Source organism: Rhinocladiella mackenziei (genome assembly GCF_000835555.1).
Source record: "Rhinocladiella mackenziei CBS 650.93 unplaced genomic scaffold supercont1.5, whole genome shotgun sequence".
Lineage (NCBI taxonomy): Eukaryota > Fungi > Ascomycota > Eurotiomycetes > Chaetothyriales > Herpotrichiellaceae > Rhinocladiella > Rhinocladiella mackenziei.
This window is the reverse complement of record NW_013550600.1, coordinates 3,409,793-3,427,714: the sequence shown is the minus strand read 5'-3', so window position 1 is coordinate 3,427,714 and position 17,922 is coordinate 3,409,793. Positions and strand designations below refer to the sequence as shown.

Here is a 17,922-nt window from a genome sequence, read left to right as displayed (position 1 = left end):
CTCACTATTTCCAGACAGGATTCATTTCAACACCAAAACAGCCCTCTCCTTGTCCATCCTGGCAACTTCTTTGACGAGCGCCACAAAATCTGCACGGCGCTCCTTTGGATGTGCAACAACCTTCATCAAGTCCTTGATCGTGATCCCTTGCGGCGGTATTGCGTTCTTGATATCCTGGTGCGTGGGGAAGACCTGAGGGCTACCAGCACCGGGCGAAGGCGCAGAGCGAGGAGCAGGCGAGCCCGCGCGCGACGATGGCTGAGGTGTCCCAGTTCCTGTCGCTGGCGGCGAGGCAGACATCTTCAACTTGAGTCGTCTCGCCCGGCTGCCATCTGACATGGCACCTCCGTCGCGATCGCTGACCATCGGATCTGTGTCGGAACCGGCAGAGCCTGCAGCACCACGTTTACGTGGTTTCAACACCGCCGATGGGTCGAGCGTCTGTGGAGCTGAGGAGCCTGAGGGCACGTTTGCCGGGGACATGGCTCGTGAATGACCTGGGGTGGGTTGTGATGATGAGATATGTTTGGATTTCAATTTCTTCTTCCGCGTTGACGCGTCAGTGCCCGAAGCTTCGGACAGGTTCGGTGACCCGGGTCGTTTGAGAGAGCGCGCAGAGGATGATTTCTTCACGCCGCCTTCTCGATCGCTGGGCGTGCCTCCTCTTTTGCCTTTGCGGCCAGACGGCGTGTTTGTCCCGGAGGAAGACACGGCGGATTTCTTGCCTTCGGTTTCTTCTTCTCTCTTGATGTTGGCAAGACGTTCGCGCTCGAGACGCTCACGTTCTTCTTCTGAGTCAGTCTGCCAGTGTATTAGTATAAAGCCCTTCACTCGAGGAAGTGGGACTCACCGATGATTCATATTCAGAGTCACTCCCATGGTTGTAATTCCGCTCTCTCCGTTCAAGAGCCTTTCGGAGGTCTCGGAAATTCTTCTTTCGCGCCTCTGCCTCCCGCTTTTCTCGCGCTTCTGCCTCATCATACTCTTTGAGGTCTTTGAAATCGAGGAAATTGGCTTGCAGTTGATCCTCCTTAATTCGCTTCTCGGCAAACTTTTCGTCCTCGTCTTTGTCTGCGAAGAGATCACCTTCCTCATCATCGGCGAAATCATCTTCGTAATCCAGATCTGCTTCTTCACCAGTTCTGCCTGCAATGGTTGATGTTTGAGCGCCGGAGAAGAGGCCTTTGCTTTGTCTTGCTGCTATCTCCCTCGAAGCTTCAGCGATACGGGCTTCTCGTTGGCGAATCAGCCATTCAGGATCGGTGCCTCGTTTCTTCATCGCAGCTTCAACTTCTTCAATCGACATTTGCGGGGCGATTTCTCGTTTGGGCTTGAACTGGTACACCTTTTCGATGGGAATGAGTCGGAATTTTCCCGTCGACGTATCCACCGCAGGCTCGAAGATGAAAGCGGCATGGGAGCCCATTGATCCAATTTGATGGTGTCCAATCAAGCAATGTTTATTATCAAAGTCTTCCAAGTGCCATGGAAGCTTTTCTTCATAATTGGTCTGGATGCGGCGTCTTTCTTCGGCCGAGAAGTCGGGCCTGAACACCTGCTGAGTTTTCTTTTTGAACGCATTCATCTTTTTGCCTGCATTCTGCGAGGGAGCTATCTGAGCCAGATTAGCTTCACGCTCTTTCTGTCGAGCCTCTTTTCTCTTGTTCAGCTCTTCTCGCTCAGCCGCATTGAGGCCATCTTTGGGCTCTTGCTGTTCTTCTTCTTTCTGCTGCTGGCCGGGAGGAGGAGCTCGAGGGTCGCGTCTATGCAACCGCGCTGGTTTGGTGAATTCGGACTCGTTGCGAATATCGATGGCCTTGTCACTGGCCAACTGGAGGATATGATAGCGTAGGCCATTGAGGATATCTTTCTTCGTTGTGACAAGCTTGTAGTCTTTGTAGGGGATCCCTTCAGCCGTGAGTCGCGGGTCACTGAAACCACTAACACGCTCGTGCTCTGGAATGGGGGGTTTGGATGGAGAAGCAGCGCGCGGTGGATTGGGAGTGGATGTTCTTAAAACGGGGGGTTTGAGCGGCGGATGCCCGTTGACCGGAGGCGTAGGATGCCCATTTACTTGAGGTCTACCCGGCGGGAGAGGTTTTCTGGTAGCCTTGAAGAAGGGATCAGATCGAGGTTTCTTGCGCTTCACAAGCGGAGCAGTGCCTGGTGGTTGGTTTGCAAGTCCGCCTGCGGGGGCGGAACCTGGGTTCATTCTGTGCTATGAGAGCATAAAGTCTGGGTAGGAGGAGTGAGGAGAGTCGGCGGGAAGGCGTAGGAAGAGAGGATCTGGTCGCTACGACACTGCGGTGGTGAGGACCACCGTGGCTAATGAAGAAAGTAAATAGTATTGGAATGCAAAGAAGGCCTCGTCGGTCGGACTGAGTGGTAGCATTCATCAGCGCCACACTGGCAAGGAGAGCCTTTCTCCAACGGTCGAGTATGCCGGGACGAGATTCCGCGAGATCGGAAGAATAGAAATTCCGAGGAGGACTCGGCAATAAGCCAGCCAGTTTGTTTTGGAGTCTTCACCACTCACATGTCAGAACCAACCATGCCACTCTCTATCGCATCAAGTCCTTCATCCAACATCCTTATTTACTACTAGGCAGCCCGAGGACCTTACATTCACTGTCGCCGTCTTGTCGCCCTGATGATTCCTGTGCGATTCTATAAACGTCTTTCCCTGCGCGCCGTTCCTCTCAACCGATCTGGTTCCGGTTTTGGTTGAGTTGATCACGACATCAAAAGAAGTCATGGTCGTCCCTAAACTGATCTAATACAAACTCATTGCCATTCAAACATGGATGCTTCATCAAATCATTCCGGTTTTTCTGATCACGTATGGAGTCAGCTGCATCAAGCGTCTCGGCAATCTGCGCAGCGACGAGGACGCAATCGCGGCGGGCGAAGCTCAGGCAGATTCGCGACGACCCATCATCAGCATTTTGTGAGCGATCGCGGTCACGCTACCTTTGCCGATGGCCAGCAGCAACCTCCCTTGCCAACTAACATGGAGTCATTTCCTCCCCTTGGAGCCACCTCCGCGTCAGCAACGGCATCAGCGTCGGCCTCAATCGAGGCCACACCCTATGCCCATTCTCAGTTTCACGTGTCACCCTTTCCACCCCCTCCTCCATTCAATAACCCACGTCACGGTACACCACGCGAGTACCAAGAACGTGCCAGAGGTAATTACAGAGGTTACTCTGGACGTTTTGCCCCACAACACCATGTTCCACCATTCGCGCAGCCTGTCAACATGGCCCAACATCAACTCTACGGACGACCCCCGCCACGCCCTGGCCCCCTGTATCAATACAACGCCAACGTAGACTATTCGGCCCATGAAGAACAACGAAGCGTGCGACATGCTATCGTGAGACAAGCCGATTACCTCAATAGGGTCGGCAAACATGCAAGCGACAGTCACAAACTCACCTTGGAAGAGAAAACCACCAAGGAGAACTTTCGAAAGCAGCTAGAGGAAATCGCGAGGAAGGCTCTCGGTGCCCAATACTCTCATCTGGAGCAAGACGAGATTAGGTTGAAGTGCTATGGCAGTCTTGCCAATGGCTTTGGTCTTGCAGGTTGTGACATGGATCTCCTTCTGATACTCCCCGATTCTCCCAAGTCCACTGCCGATCACACTGAGGGGGAACCAGAGCCACAACTTGATGTTCACGATGATGAAGACGAAAAGCGCAAGTTCCATGACGGTGTACGTCGCTTGTTGGAGAAAACATACCTTGACCAGGAATTTGGAGCGAGACTTCTTACCAAGACCCGTGTTCCAATCCTACGCATCTGCCAATACCCCAGTCCCGAGCTTCTGAGGAACTTGCGTGAGTATCGTGCTGCCTGGGAACGAGTCTCTTTTGAGACACCTCCCGGCGGCGCACTCTCTCAACCATCCGAAGATGTTGCTACCGACGTCGACGCAGTCGAGCACGACATGACCGATCTCGCTCTTGCAAACACTGCTCCTAGGAACCCGCTGTGCCGTGGCAATGCCGGTCTAGAGTTTGTCGGTGACTGCGGCATCCAATGCGACATCAATTTCACAAACTTCGTCGCTGCTCACAATACGAATCTGCTTCGACTCTACCACAGCTGGGATTCTCGGGTGGGACAAATCGGAACATTTGTCAAAATTTGGGCCAAAGCCCGGGACGTCAATACTCCATATCGTGGCACTTTGTCCAGCTACGGCTACATTTTGATGGTGCTTCACTATCTGATGAACGTCGTCAAACCGGCCATCATTCCGAACCTGCAGCATCTGGCCAAGAAGGACGATGCATGGGAACCCGACAGGAAGATTGAGTTGTTTGAAGGATTTGACATTCGCTTTGTTCAAGACTCAACGGAATTGAAGCAGATCCGCGATGATATGGCCAGGAACAATGAAAGTGCAGGACAATTGCTGCGGGGATTCTTTGAATATTATGCATCTCCACGCGGGTTTCATTGGACTCGAGACGTCATTTCCATTCGGGTGCCGGATGGCAGGCTGTCGAAGCAGGACAAGGGATGGACCGAGGCAAAATGGGCTCACGCGGAAGAGAAATCAGTCCGCTTGCGCTACTTGTTGGCCATTGAAGATCCTTTCGAAGTCGATCATAACGTGGGTCGAACCGTCGGCCATCATGGCATTGTCGCCATCCGAAACGAATTTCGTCGAGCCTGGTCAATTCTCGAAAGAGTTGGCGCGGGCGAAGAAGTCTCCATCGACGAGTTCCTCGAGCCCACTACAGGTCAAGTGGATACATTGAAGAAGGATCAACAATTCCATCGTCAGAAACAAATCCAGATGAGGGAAGAACTCGAGGCAAAGGAGAAATTATTGCTTCAGAAGGGGAATGATGAAGAGCCCGATGCTCATCTAGATGGTACGTTGGGATCCTCGGACCAAGAGAAAATCCAAGCTGGTTCTTCTGCGCAGGGCTTCTGCCGGTTGCCGAATCCAAAGCTGACCTCGGCACTCGCCCACCAGGAGAAGAAGAAGAAGTCGCGACCGTCCCGGAGTTGGCGTCACAGAAAGATCGAAGTTGACAGTGACGACGAAGATGACGGCGTTGACCCCACCCACGATCGAAACAATCTCGAGAGCACCAAATCGAATGCGGCAGAGCCGAAGAATGAACCTAAGAAGAGACTAGGAGGTCTATGTTCACTCGGTGACGTCCTTCTGGCCAACGGCCTTGATCATTGGGGCAATCCTGTGGCCTGGGATATTGAAACCCAGGAAGGACGGTGGCTGCGCTGGAGAGATTCAAAGGTTGAGAAAGGCACATTACACGAGTTCCGCAATCCGACATTACAAGAGCTACATGAGCAATGCCCTTTTGACCCCCGACGACCATCCCCGTACATCGGTAAACCCTACAAGAATCTTCGGGAGAAACTTCAAGCCGAAAGACCTCCCTGGCCTTCAAACAAACCCAGCCGTGAACATTCGGATACCAAAGCTACCCACCCGGAGCCATCGGAACAAATCAACAGCGAAGACAGCAACCAGGTGGGCAAGGGGGAAGCGTCAATCAATCCGCCGCAACATGTCCGCAGCGGGCGCGTTGGAAGGATAATCCCCTGGGACGTGACCACCGCCGGTGGCGAATGGCTTCAGTATCGTGATGGACGGATTCGTAAGGGAAGATGGCAACATCATCAGTATTCTCGATTTACGGAGTTGAGCAATGCGTTCCCTTACAACCCTAACATGACATGGGCCGAACTTGAAGAAAAGAATCAGCAATTGCGAGTGTATTACAAGTCCACCATTCGAAGTACTCTGAACACTGAAGTTGATGCCATTGCCAATGTTGCGGCACAGTCGTCTGTTTCCCCTTCCAACGATGAGGATCGAAACTCTGGCGAGACAGGTTCCGCAAAGTTCGGCGGTGATACTCCATCAATCAGCAATCATCTGCATCAAGACGGTGGAGGCGTACCTGCCGGCGACCAGTCCTCCTCCCTGGAGAATTTGAATAAACTCGGTGAATCAGTAGACGACAAACCATTGACCGCCACTGTCCCGTCTCATGCCACTGATTCCGGTTCCCATCCAACAACGTCGACAGAACAACCGGATCATCCTGATCAAGAATTCATCCGAGCTCGAAGATTGGCCTTCTTTGCCAAGTTAATGACGCCCGCCAACAGCGCTCCCGAAGTCAACCCCCAGTTCTACCCGTCAATGCCTAACGGTGGCTCAATGACCTCGGACGCAGAACAATTCCAGACACCCGTTCAGTCTCATGAGATGCCCCTGCAATTTCTATCTCAGGACACGATGCCTGCGAACCATTTTACCCAGAGGGCCAGTTCAACACTGGGAGAATGTTCATCTGCCGGATCATCTGCGGAGTCTCTTCATCCTGGGCGTGATGAATCAGACGATACCTTTGATATGCGCGAATCCGACAACGAAAATCTTTCTCCTCTACGGGTGCCTCCCACACTTTACCCTGGTGCAGACTCTGGTCGGCGACCCAAAGATGAGGATCCCCGAATTATGCCGATTCCTCGAGTCCTTGGCTTTCAATTCGATCCTCAGCAGTTACGAGATCTGGCTGTCATTGCAAAAGGTGGAAACGGATGTGCTAGAGAAGGGGCTGAATTCAACATCGAAGATGAATACGAATGGGGAGGCGGAGGAATGATGGGCGGCAAAACCAGCACAGGCAAGCAATATGTTGGTATGAGCAGCAGTGATACGCCCTACGAGTCTGGCAAAGGAGATGAAGGGTTGCTTGATGAGCTGCCGAAGGTCTTGGATTGAAGCGCAACGAAGCTCTCTTTTTTCTTTTCGTGGTGAGAGGAACGGCTGGGGAATGGCAGGATGATGGCGGCATCATCAAATCGAACGGCGGCTGTGATTTCAGTTCCAGATGTATGAGTAGCTGAGACGGCATCGTTCAACGCCCACACCGTTCATCCATGATCAGATATCACCATTCGTATGGGAAGTCTCCATTTCTCGTCTCCTTGTTTGACCACTTTCGAGCTTTTCGTGTTTGTGGTTGGTTTGTTTCATCTTCGTCACGGAATCGCAGCATCTGATTGGCTACGCAGACGCGCCTCGTTGGACTACAGCCTCTCCTGATTTCTGAAACGATGACCTTCCTCCTCTACTCTAGCTTGGCTCGTCGTTGATGATATGTCTCGTCTTTTCTGTCTAGATCTTCTTCCATCTTCTCTGGCATAGCTAATCCGCGTGCGTCTGGCAGGATCCAGCCCATAATCAATCGATCAATGCTAATCAAGATTTTAAACGACGGCCAAACACTGTATCCCACGGAACCAGTCCTCAGTCTCGACCAGCTTTAACGATTCCAGAACATCGGGCCCATCTGTGACTTGAAAAACAAGAAAAGGTCCCATGACCCATCTCCTTGAGTGTAAGGATACATCTCAATCATAACGAGACACCGCACAATGGTCTCCACGCCGTCCCCGCCCAAAGTCCCCGCCTCGTCATCCTCTCTTGTTAGGCCCAAACCATGGTACCGCCATATCACTCTGGATCTCTTGTTGCTGATTCTCGCCAATTCCATCTTCCACCCCTGGATCACTCTGGTATTTTATCTCTGCCTGGCCGCGATCCATAAACATCGAGAACCCCTCGCATACTATACGCTATACTACACGGCATTCCTGGCCGTCTTGGAGATTGGACTCTGGATCGATCGGCGGATCTCCTACGGACAGCACAGGAAGATCGAGTGGGAGAATGAAGTGGTGGCTATTACTGGTGGAGGCTCAGGATTGGGACGCGTGCTGGCGGAGATGTTGTTGAGGAAGGGGGTCAAGGTGGCGGTATTGGATGTTAAGGAACCAGATGAGGAGGCGCAGGAAACGATGGAACGTTGGGATTTGGTTTGGGAGAAGGTGGATGTTAGCAAAAAAGACGAGGTGCAGAAAGCAGTGGAGAAGATTGTTGAAGAGGTAAGATTTCCCATCGTTGTATTTTACTAAGCCATTTCGTCTTCTCGAGGAAAAAGAGATTGGCTTCAATTCAGATATGACTGGAGGGGTATCCGTTCTCACAGTCTACATCTAGCTCGGATCACCAACGATCCTGGTCAACAACGCAGCGGCACCGATCAGTGGTCTTCCTCTGGTGTCCTCTCCAAGCAACCCGTCGACTTTATCCCCTGAACAGGCCACCAAAACCATGACGACCAATGCCCTGTCCCACTTCAACACTCTTTCCGTGTTGCTTCCCTATCTCACCTCGTCCGAGACAGGCGCACACATCGTCACCATCTCCTCGATCCTCTCTCACCTCGCCCCGGCCTCGTTGGCAGAATACACATGCTCGAAATCTGCCGTGTCGTCACTGCACCAGACGCTGTGCCACGAACTGCGCGCCCATCCTGACCCGGCAATGTTCTCGAAAGTCAAGACTCTCTTAGTCGAGACGGGACAACTTGACACGCAGCTTTTTGCCAATAAGACTTCGTTGCCCCTTTATGCGCACTTCTTCGGTCCCGTGCTCGAATCGAAAGACGTGGCTAAGGAAATTGTGCGCACGATTGAGAGGGGTGATGGTGGCGTGATAAGAATGCCGTTTTATGCGAAATGCATGCCTGTTTATGCTATGCTGCCGGGCACGTTGAAGTTGGTGATTCGTTGGTTCAGTGGGATTGATAGGGCGATTGCGCTTGGAAGGAAGGCGTCTTAATACTGTGATCGAGATGGATATCATGCGGATGTACCATATTCCGGACCAGTCGCGGACACCGTTTCTGTGTCTGGGCAATAGTGTAAACGGACTTCCGCATCATAGCACTCCGTGGAATGATGTTGTCCACAGATCGTAAATTCCCCCCTCCGTGACGGGAATTCTCAAGTCAGTTGGCTGTACCAGCTGCGTATCGTAGTTTCCTATTTTTTTTTTTTTTTCTTTTATTTTCCCTCTCAATCATCTTCATGAATCGTCATGCCATTCTCTTTCGCCACCTCCGCCACACCAAAACCACTTCCATGCTCATCATCTTCCCTGTCGCGTCTCGGAGCCTGTAACCCACCACCACCAGCCTTCCCCTTGACAGTCTCAATCTCAACATTCCCACTCGCGCCGCCATCAGCTCCGTTACCGTCCCCGTTATCCTTCTTACCACCTTGCTGCTTATTCTTCCTCTTATTCCTCCTCTCGCGATTCTTCCTCGTTTTTTCTTCATCTCGTTTCCTTCTTTCCCTCTCCTCCCTCTCCCACCTGGCGTCTTCCTCTTCCTTCTTCGCCTCTTCATCCATCATGCGTAGACGCTCATACTCTCGCCTCCTACTAGCTTTGTACACGTGGAACTCTCCTGATCCTGCGCCTGCAGAGGATCCCTGCACATTTGCTACGATCTCCGGTGGGGCGGGCAACGAGGGTTTTTTAGTGCTCGAGGCGGGTGGAAGGGTGATTGGTTTGTTAGGGTCGAGAAATAAAGAGTCAATTTCGTGTGCTTGGGCAGATGATGCAGTGTTGGACTGAGGGCCCCGGGCGCGTTTGACGGGACGGTGCGAGCGAGGGTCGGCGGACGTGGGGATCGATTCGGGGATGGGTTCGGACATTTTGATCTCGAGTAAGGTAAAAAGGAATTGAGAGGTATGTTTTAAAGACAGGCAGAAGACAAACCTGGTATCGAAATGGGGTTCCATCCCACATATACAATTTACGGCGAATCATAATTACTTCACTGCAAGCACTTGTGCTCCCTAAAGGAGTATTCGTTACCTTCCTATTCCTTGGTTTACAAGCGCCAAATTATTCCATGATGTCCAGACAGCGCCGATTATGTCCAGTCATTGCTGAGTTGTTCAAGCTGTTGATCCCCCCCGACAGCTATAAAGGCCCAGGTTCTTAGTAAACAATGAGCCGAGGTTTCCAAGAGGCCAAACCCGAGTTGTGGGGTAAAACATCAGCAATCAGCACCTTATCGTTCTCCATCTATACCTTTCTGATTCCTTCTGCGTCTCATTTTACTATATTTCACCTTCCTGGAAGTTGTTTTGACGAATTTTGTTGGATATTCAACTATTCCGAGTGTGTGAAGGTGTAACCTGACTCCAGATACGCCGCATATCCATCCATCCATCCATCATGGCAACAAAAAGCAGCTATAAGTACACAGATGTGATCCTTGAGATCAAGGGCAAGATTGGCATTATCAAGGTATCCCATCGTCACCTCCTGAGAACCGGAATTACAAGTCTGACTGACCTTGGTCTAGCTTAACCGGCCCCGATCTCTCAACGCCTTCGGCGGCAATTTGTTGATGGATTTAGTCACAGCGATCAGAGAGTTGAATGAGCATCCTGACACAGTCTTCACGGTTCTCACTGGTGAAGGAAGATTTTTCTCTTCGGGGGCTGATGTTAGGGGTGAGTGAACCACTCCTATCCTGCACCCTTAGGGGCCGTGAGAATTTCGACGCCGGAACTGAGCTGATTAATTATCATCTACAGCCCAAGCAACACGCCCAAAAGTTGATTTTCCGAGTCCTGCGGTGAAGAAAGTCGAGTACATGGCTGGCATATCCGTCGGTACGTGACAAATCACCTTCTGATGGGGTTAATATACAAAAGCCGTCACTGAAATACTGTCTCCGCTGATCTATTTACCCATACCCATAGTGATCGAAATATTACGGTCTTTGATTGACCACAAAAAGGTCTATGTGCTGGCTCTCAACGGTCCAGCCGTTGGAGGAGGTGCGGCCTGGTTCGAAGGCGTCGCCGATATTGTCTTGGCCGCTCAAGATGCCTACCTCCAAGTCCCCTTTAGCGCACTCGGACTGGTGCCGGAGTTTGGTTCGGCAACGAGCTTGACGCATTCAATGGGCGTGCATCGCGCAAACGACTTCCTCATGTTCGGTCGCAAACTGACAGTCGAAGAGCTCGAAAAATGGGGTATGATCAATCGAATTTTCCCCAAGGAAGGGTTCCATGACAAGGTAGTGGCATTCTTGGAGGAGCAATTGGCGGAGAACGACGGAAAGAGCATGATGGAGGCGAAGAGGCTGCAGAATCTACCGTTGAGAAGGGAGAGGATGTTAGCAGTCTATGATGCAGCGGAGGCGTTGGCGGAGAGAATAGTAGAGGATGCACCGACGCAGAGGTTCAAGGAGAAGAATGCGCTTTTGAATGGTAAGTATTTTCAACCCTCTGTCGTCATGGTGGACAAGAGCTGATGGGGAGATATATAGCCAAGTCGAAGGGCAAGGCGAAACTGTAAGAATGGCCCAGGAAAAGTGAAAGAGGAATAAAGGCCACTCGGAACCATAAACTGGTTCATCCACAAGATCGTACCGGAGTTCAATATGCCGCATCGACGCGGCCGTTCAGGAAGGGCTCATCCTCTTCCCCGTAAGACTGGCGGCACGTAACTCTGATCATCATGCAGCACGATCTTTTTTGGGCCTTGAATTCTGCAGAACGTCCCATGGTCTTTACTAGCTATAAGAACGCACAGTATGAAAGTTGCCTAGTATATTCCAGACCCATCGTGCCTAGAAAGGGAGGAAGCGATACCGAGGTCCATGTCTATCGCCAGCTTATTGCTCCTCCTTCATCCTCAAGGTAGAGACTTGACCTTGTTCAGAGTAACGTTGCATCATCATTTCGTTTGATTCTTGATTCTAACTCGATACTGGTGCATCTAATGCTTGGCCATCCGGTACGAGAAGTCGCATATTTGTTGCAGTTGTGAGCAGAACATTCTCGCCGCAGAGCCTTTGAATATCCGAACCTTCAAAGGGATCAAGAAATGTCTAATTCCAAAGAATTGACGATCCCACCTCCCTCTCCGGTAAGATTGAGGCAGATCGCTCTGATAGCCGAAGACCTCGAAAGAGCAAGATATTTATTGGTAATGTGCCCACTTCGCCAACTTTGGTTCTGGGAAAACACGGACTCACTCTCTCTAACGTTAGACCGCGATTCTGGGGACAGAGGTTGTCTTTGAAGATCCACAAGTCGCAAACTGGGGTTTGAAGAATATCCTAGGTGAGACATTCTCCGTTGTACAACCCCTTTAGGCGTCTTATCAAACATGGTCTCCCTGCAGTTGCCGTTGGCGGCGATATCATCGAAGTCTGCTCCCCCTTCAAGCCAGACACCACCGTGGGCAGACTGCTCAAGAAGCGAGGCGATGGCGGCTACATGATCATCATGCAGACTACGGACGCGGCGGCGCGGAGAAAGTACCTCGAATCGAACAAATTGGCCAAAGTCATATTCGGCTACTCGCACGGGGACGTTGAATGCGTTCAGTACCATCCCAAAGGGATACTCGGTGAGTAGATATATCGCACAGCAATGAGGAGAGTTCTATCGCACAAGGCACTCTCATTAACGGGACAAAAGGTGGAATGATGCCCGAACTGGACTCTCATAAACCTTCACCCAGCAATCCTACGCCCCTGGAATCTGTTTTCAGCCCATGGCACGCCTGCGGACCCGATTACGACAAATATTCGGCGGCAATGAAGCGGTGCTCGCACCTAAGGCTCCTCAGCGCCACATGTCGTCTTGCACCGGGCCGAACTGACACCGAATCTGCAGCGGAACAGTGGCGAGGCTATTTCGGGGTGGAAAAGCACGGTAGCGAGCTGATTTTTACGAATGCACGGTTGAAGTTCGTCCCGGGTGTCGAGGGCCTGTCCGAGGGGCTGGAGAGTATTACGCTCGAAGTTACGGGGAAGCAAAGATTCCAAAAGATGTTGGAAATCGTGGCCCGAGAGGGACTCTGTGGGGATGGGTGGACGAATTTGCTGGGTGTGAAATGGCTTTTCGTCCCCAAAGACGAGGATGGCGGCGAGAGGGAAAGTAAATTGTAATGATCTTGAGGCGGATGACCGTATTGAACTCTCCCCTTGGAATCTTCTGTCTCTTGAAGGCCTGGAATTCAAGGCTCTTTTAGTGTAGCAATCTGGAACCTAAGGTAGAAGAGTGATCATTCACCAGTGAATCACAGAATTGACTGCTATTCCAAAGCATCCTGGGTTCAGGCTTCTCAGGCCAAGTCCTACGCCGCTCCACCTTTTCGATTCTGAGTGAAACAGGCACTCAGACTGTCACCTGAGCCCGTGGCGATCACTGCTGGTGTTTCGCCAGCCGAGTCGCATGGCTCCCGGGGGAAAAAAAAAAATAAATCAGCAACCTGGAGGTCGGTCTTATCACAATGATGTTTGAGGCATGGCCGAATCCGTAAACAGAAAGAACCCTCAGGGGTGATTAGATTCGGCAAGTCAGTGACTTTGTTTAGTACAAAAGCACCGACCGATTGAGCAAAAGGCTACCAGGCGGAGTAGGGAAGTGGTTCTTTTGTTGGTGGACCCCGCAAGCAGCAGTCGAATCAATCTCTCTTGTCCGCCCTATTTTGGCCACGTCAGTTTTACGCGTAAGGTTCGTCTACCTTTGCAAAGTCATTCCCGTGAGATTGGGAAGACCAAATCATCCCAAATGATAAGCCTCTGAGATTCACGCGGAGTTTTGTGTTTCTTCGCCGTGCAGAGTTAGTGCCGGGCGTGGGAGTGGAACGCATGGGATCCCAAGTCCGGCGGTAACTCGATGAAGAACTCCTTTCAATCCGTGAAAACACTTACGCTCGATCATCAGTAATACAGAGCTTTCCCAAGGTTTATTCTCACCTTCCCCGCGTCTTGACCCTCGACTTGAAAAGCATCTCTTTTCTACTCGATATCCACAAGACATGATATACTACACTTCGTACAACAAGCACACAAGAAATATATATATGCGTACATAGACTCTAAACCAGGGACCGACCGGCCGAAGACAACGGTAACTATCTCCAAATGGCTTGCATCAGCGTGCCTCAACTAGTCACCGAGTCACCGAGTCACCGAACATGGAACGCCTCCTTTCAGCCTTAGCGCATTTGCAAGTCTCAAAGACAGACCTCGCTCTGAATTTGTCCAGGTCGAATTACCCTGGCGAAGCTTTTCAATCCTCACCAGCAACGCGAGAGTAGCCATCCTAGGCGCTCCACAGCTCCGTACCGCTCGGGTAAGCGAGAACTTACTGACTAGGGGTCCACTAAGAAGTCATTCTTTTACATCAATTCCTAGAGAGTATTCAGTTCCACATTCGAGTCTATTGCGTACGCCTGTTGTAGCTCCTGCGCACAAGCAGCATGCAGGAAGCCCACAGCCTGGCTCCAGGAGAGAGAGGATCATGAATAAAAAAATACTGAGGCCCTGATCGAGGTTTGTCTGTGTTTTCCTATCTGTATTCTTCTTCATCCATTTCATATTCAGTCCTTCTCTATCTAGCATTGACGCTCTTGGGCGTCGTCCACTCGCTACATCTTTGGCCCTGATTTGTGTACCGCGCTTGTTATTCGAAAAGACACGTTTTGTGCGAAATGGCTCTTTCTTCTCTGTTCCTATGGATGGCCCTTCTTTTGACCTTGTCCGTGCAAGCACTCCCTAATGCTGCAGCCTTGGGACCGGAGCACAACACGAAGCCTACAGGAGGCCCTATTCGTCGTGCGACTCATCCTACAAGTCCTCCTACAGTGGTGCCACAAAGCTCTGCTTCGCCAATTTCGGTAACGAGTTTAAGTGTATGGAATAGAGTGCTTTCCAGACGTCCAACTTTCATGCTAACGAAACGCTCATTACAGCCCGTTTCTTACTCTGGCCCCGACATAACCGGAACAGCACATTTGCCTGCCTCACTGTCGGCTGTCGTCTTTCCAACCCAGCACCCAACCTCAGGATTTCCGAAAGCAACACAATCTTTGGGAGTTAATGTATTGCCTCAGAGCAGAACCAATGGAAACTCCCCTCTTGGGACTTTCAATTCTCCCAAATATCCAAGATTCATTGGCGAAGCTCCAGGTACACCGAGCCTTGCTGGACCACCACCAGGTGGATTTCCTTGGGGAAACCGAACCGCAAATGGCACCAATCCCTACCGATCAGCTCCTTCCACTGGCATTGTACGCTCCTACAATTTCGTCATTTCAAGAGGCATCATTGCTCCTGATGGCGTCGAACGTAGCGTGCTTTTGATCAATGGAGCGTTCCCCGGTCCGACGATTGAGGCCAACTGGGGAGACACTATCCAAGTTACGGTGACTAATAACATTACCGGCCCCGAAGAAGGCACCGCCCTCCACTGGCACGGCTTGTTGCAGAAAGGAACTCCGTACGAAGATGGAGTTCCAGGTATCACTCAATGTCCAATCGCACCAGGACAGACTTTTACCTATTCATTCAATGCGGACCTCTACGGTACATCCTGGTATCATTCACATTACAGTGCCCAGTACGCTGGAGGTATTCTAGGAGCAATGATCATCCACGGACCAATTAACGCGGCATATAACAATGACCTCGGACCGGTCATTCTGTCCGACTACTATCACAAGGACTACTATACTATTGTCGAGGAAGTCATGGGCACAGATCTGAGCCAGGTCGCTCCCTCTTCAGACAATAATCTTATCAACGGAAAAGGAGTGTACGACTGCGACGTGCTCCCTGCCAATGTCACCTGTACCCCCTATGCCGGTCTGTCAAAGTTCCAGTTCACCTCAGGTCAATCCTATCGACTTCGACTCATCAACGCCGGGGCCGAATCTTTGCAGCGTTTCAGTATAGATAATCACGTCCTCACTGTCATTGCATACGATTTTGTGCCAATTACTCCATATATTACCGATGTTGTCACTCTTGGTGTTGGTCAGCGAGCGGATGTGGTCGTTCAAGCCAATGGATCTACCACGGATGTGGTCTGGATGAGATCTACTATCAGTACGACCTGCTCTCTCCCAACTCAACCCGACGGATTGGCCATCATCTACTATCAAAACGCCAATACCACCGCGGTTCCAACTTCAACCGCCTGGCCTATCGATGACACCTCTTGCGGAAACGACCCTTTGAGCGGGACTGTCCCCTACGATGCCATCACTCCCCCCAGCGCCAATACCACCATCGACATTGCCTTGAACTTCGAGATCAACCAAACCGGCCACTTTTTGTGGACAATGGACGGCTCCAGCTTCCGCACGGACTATAACGATCCAATCCTCATGCTCGCTGACGCCGGAAACGTGTCCTATCCCTACGATCCAGAGTGGAACGTGTACAATTTCGGCAGCAACAAGAGCTTCATCATGGTTATCAACAATGAGACTCCATTGGTCCATCCAATGCATATCCACGGCCACAACATGTTTGTCTTGAACGAGGGTGTAGGATCCTGGAATGGTACCGTCGTCAATCCCTCTAACCCTACCCGACGAGATGTGCAATTGCTTCAACCGTCCGGATATATTGCTATTCAAATCGACGCTGACAATCCCGGTGTGTGGCCTTTCCATTGCCACGTTGCCTGGCACGTCAGCGGAGGCCTCTATGTCAACGTTTTGGTACGCTTCAATCGATCTTTTCCTTCCCTACTCCTATGACGCGTAAACTAATCTCCAACAGGAACATCCCGATCTGATTCCCTCGCAAATTGATATCCCGTCCAGCGTCAGCGATCTCTGCACGACATGGGGTGCCTATACAAGTGAGGGTCCGATTGATCAAATTGACTCCGGGCTGCGCAAGCGAGGCCATCTTGGACGTCATAGATTCAAAAACCCAGTCCGACGAGCATAAGGACTTGAATTCACTGGTATCGGACCCGATGATTGGTACAAGTTGTAACAAAAGTTGTTGGTATATACAGTTTGGCTTTGTCAGCCATCGTGTCTTGAGGCGGGTTGTCTTGGAAAAGGAGGATCTGTGGCCAAGGAATTTGCTTGTACCGGGACGGAGGTCATGGCCGGGATATTCCAAAGTTAATATCTTATGTTCGTATGCGGGATACAGATTATGCGATTGATTTTAATGGAGTGAAAATAATACTTTTCATTAGATTCAGGCTGGTGGGAGCCATGTACTCCGAACCCAAAAGCTAATGGAGAGTCTACCTCACATTCTTCCTCCTCGCGCTGTTGCCAGAGCTCCAGACTCATAGCACCGCGCAACTAGTTTGTGCAAAGCTCACTGGCTCATGCCTCCCGCAGATTCTCACTGCGAGCACATCTCCGCTTCAAATTCAAACCTTTGTTGACAGACTGCGCACTCGCCCCAAGCCATGGAGACTGTTACTTGATCTACTGTCGCCGTTCCCATGGCATTAACATGCCCCTGCTCCACGGAGAAGGAGAGAAAGCGTTCATAAAGCTCCAAGAAGAGATTATGAAGGTTTCGGATGACCATAACCTGTTTGCCTGCTCGACGTCATGGTAGATTCTGGCGATCTTTTCGCAACCTCCCCAGCCCGGGTTCTCCATTTCTCGCGTTATCATTCCAGTCAATCCTTCGAGTCTCAAGCGAAGCCATAACCGTGTAACCACTATCTGTTACCTGCACCTTCATAGTGTGTCTGAATAAGGTCCTCAACGGAATGATGGCCATATTTTGACGCCAGTTCTAGTGCTCTGCGGTATTGACCACTTCCACATCCTCTGAGGTTGACGCCAGCGTTTAGAAGCAATTTTACCATGTCTATGCGCCCATGCTCTGCAGCCCCCTCTAGGGCTGTTCTTCCCTCATCCAATGCTGCCTCTGCATTTACATCAGCGCCCGCATTTAGAAGTATTATGGCAATGCCAACATAGCCTCCAATAGCTGCCGTCTGAAGTCCAGTCACTCCAGCATACGGGGCAGGTGGTGCATTAACATCTGCACCGGCAGCCAGAAGGACCTGGACCAGCTCTAGGTCGCCTCTCTCAGCTGCTGTCTGTAGCGCAGTCCTTCCTCCTCGTTCTGATGCCGGGGCATTGACATCTGCACCGGCAGCCAGAAGTACCTGGACCAGTTCCATGTAGCCTTCCTCAGCTGCTGCCTGTAGAGCAGTCCTTCCTCCTCGCTCTGATGCCGGGGCATTGACATCTGCACCGGC

At 51.2% G+C, this 17,922-nt stretch overlaps 8 protein-coding genes across 8 annotated transcripts in view; 5 read left to right on the top strand and 3 right to left on the bottom strand.

The window, feature by feature from the left end:
* Positions 1-21: 21 nt before the first annotated feature.
* Positions 22-2,212, bottom strand: Z518_07738 (uncharacterized protein; the record flags this gene model as incomplete). Its single annotated transcript, XM_013415866.1, has 2 exons — positions 22-801; positions 851-2,212. The coding sequence occupies 2 exons, from the start codon at positions 2,210-2,212 to the stop codon at positions 22-24; spliced, it is 2,142 nt and encodes a 713-aa protein (XP_013271320.1).
* A 588-nt stretch (positions 2,213-2,800) lies between these two features.
* On the top strand, positions 2,801-6,781 carry Z518_07737 (uncharacterized protein; the record flags this gene model as incomplete). The annotated part of the gene is made up of 1 exon (XM_013415865.1): positions 2,801-6,781. One exon carries the CDS (start codon positions 2,801-2,803, stop codon positions 6,779-6,781), a length of 3,981 nt encoding a protein of 1,326 aa, XP_013271319.1.
* Positions 6,782-7,437: 656 nt separating this feature from the next.
* Positions 7,438-8,686, top strand: Z518_07736 (uncharacterized protein; the record flags this gene model as incomplete). Its single annotated transcript, XM_013415864.1, has 2 exons — positions 7,438-7,947; positions 8,063-8,686. 2 exons carry the CDS (start codon positions 7,438-7,440, stop codon positions 8,684-8,686), a joined length of 1,134 nt encoding a protein of 377 aa, XP_013271318.1.
* Positions 8,687-8,922: 236 nt separating this feature from the next.
* Z518_07735 (uncharacterized protein) lies at positions 8,923-9,564 on the bottom strand (the record flags this gene model as incomplete). The annotated part of the gene is made up of 1 exon (XM_013415863.1): positions 8,923-9,564. One exon carries the CDS (start codon positions 9,562-9,564, stop codon positions 8,923-8,925), a length of 642 nt encoding a protein of 213 aa, XP_013271317.1.
* Positions 9,565-10,093: 529 nt separating this feature from the next.
* On the top strand, positions 10,094-11,183 carry Z518_07734 (uncharacterized protein; the record flags this gene model as incomplete). The annotated part of the gene is made up of 4 exons (XM_013415862.1): positions 10,094-10,165; positions 10,224-10,374; positions 10,459-10,536; positions 10,627-11,183. 4 exons carry the CDS (start codon positions 10,094-10,096, stop codon positions 11,181-11,183), a joined length of 858 nt encoding a protein of 285 aa, XP_013271316.1.
* Positions 11,184-11,758: 575 nt separating this feature from the next.
* Positions 11,759-12,830, top strand: Z518_07733 (uncharacterized protein; the record flags this gene model as incomplete). The annotated part of the gene is made up of 4 exons (XM_013415861.1): positions 11,759-11,860; positions 11,925-11,997; positions 12,059-12,286; positions 12,358-12,830. 4 exons carry the CDS (start codon positions 11,759-11,761, stop codon positions 12,828-12,830), a joined length of 876 nt encoding a protein of 291 aa, XP_013271315.1.
* A 1,550-nt stretch (positions 12,831-14,380) lies between these two features.
* Positions 14,381-16,631, top strand: Z518_07732 (uncharacterized protein; the record flags this gene model as incomplete). Its single annotated transcript, XM_013415860.1, has 3 exons — positions 14,381-14,581; positions 14,642-16,396; positions 16,458-16,631. 3 exons carry the CDS (start codon positions 14,381-14,383, stop codon positions 16,629-16,631), a joined length of 2,130 nt encoding a protein of 709 aa, XP_013271314.1.
* Positions 16,632-17,373: 742 nt separating this feature from the next.
* Positions 17,374-17,922, bottom strand: part of Z518_07731 (uncharacterized protein) — a gene marked incomplete at both ends in the record, with an annotated part of 2,468 nt that continues 1,919 nt past the window's right edge. Inside the window, one exon of the mRNA XM_013415859.1 lies at positions 17,374-17,829. Within this exon, the coding sequence (XP_013271313.1) occupies positions 17,374-17,829 (456 nt within the window). The remainder of the gene's footprint in view (positions 17,830-17,922) is intronic.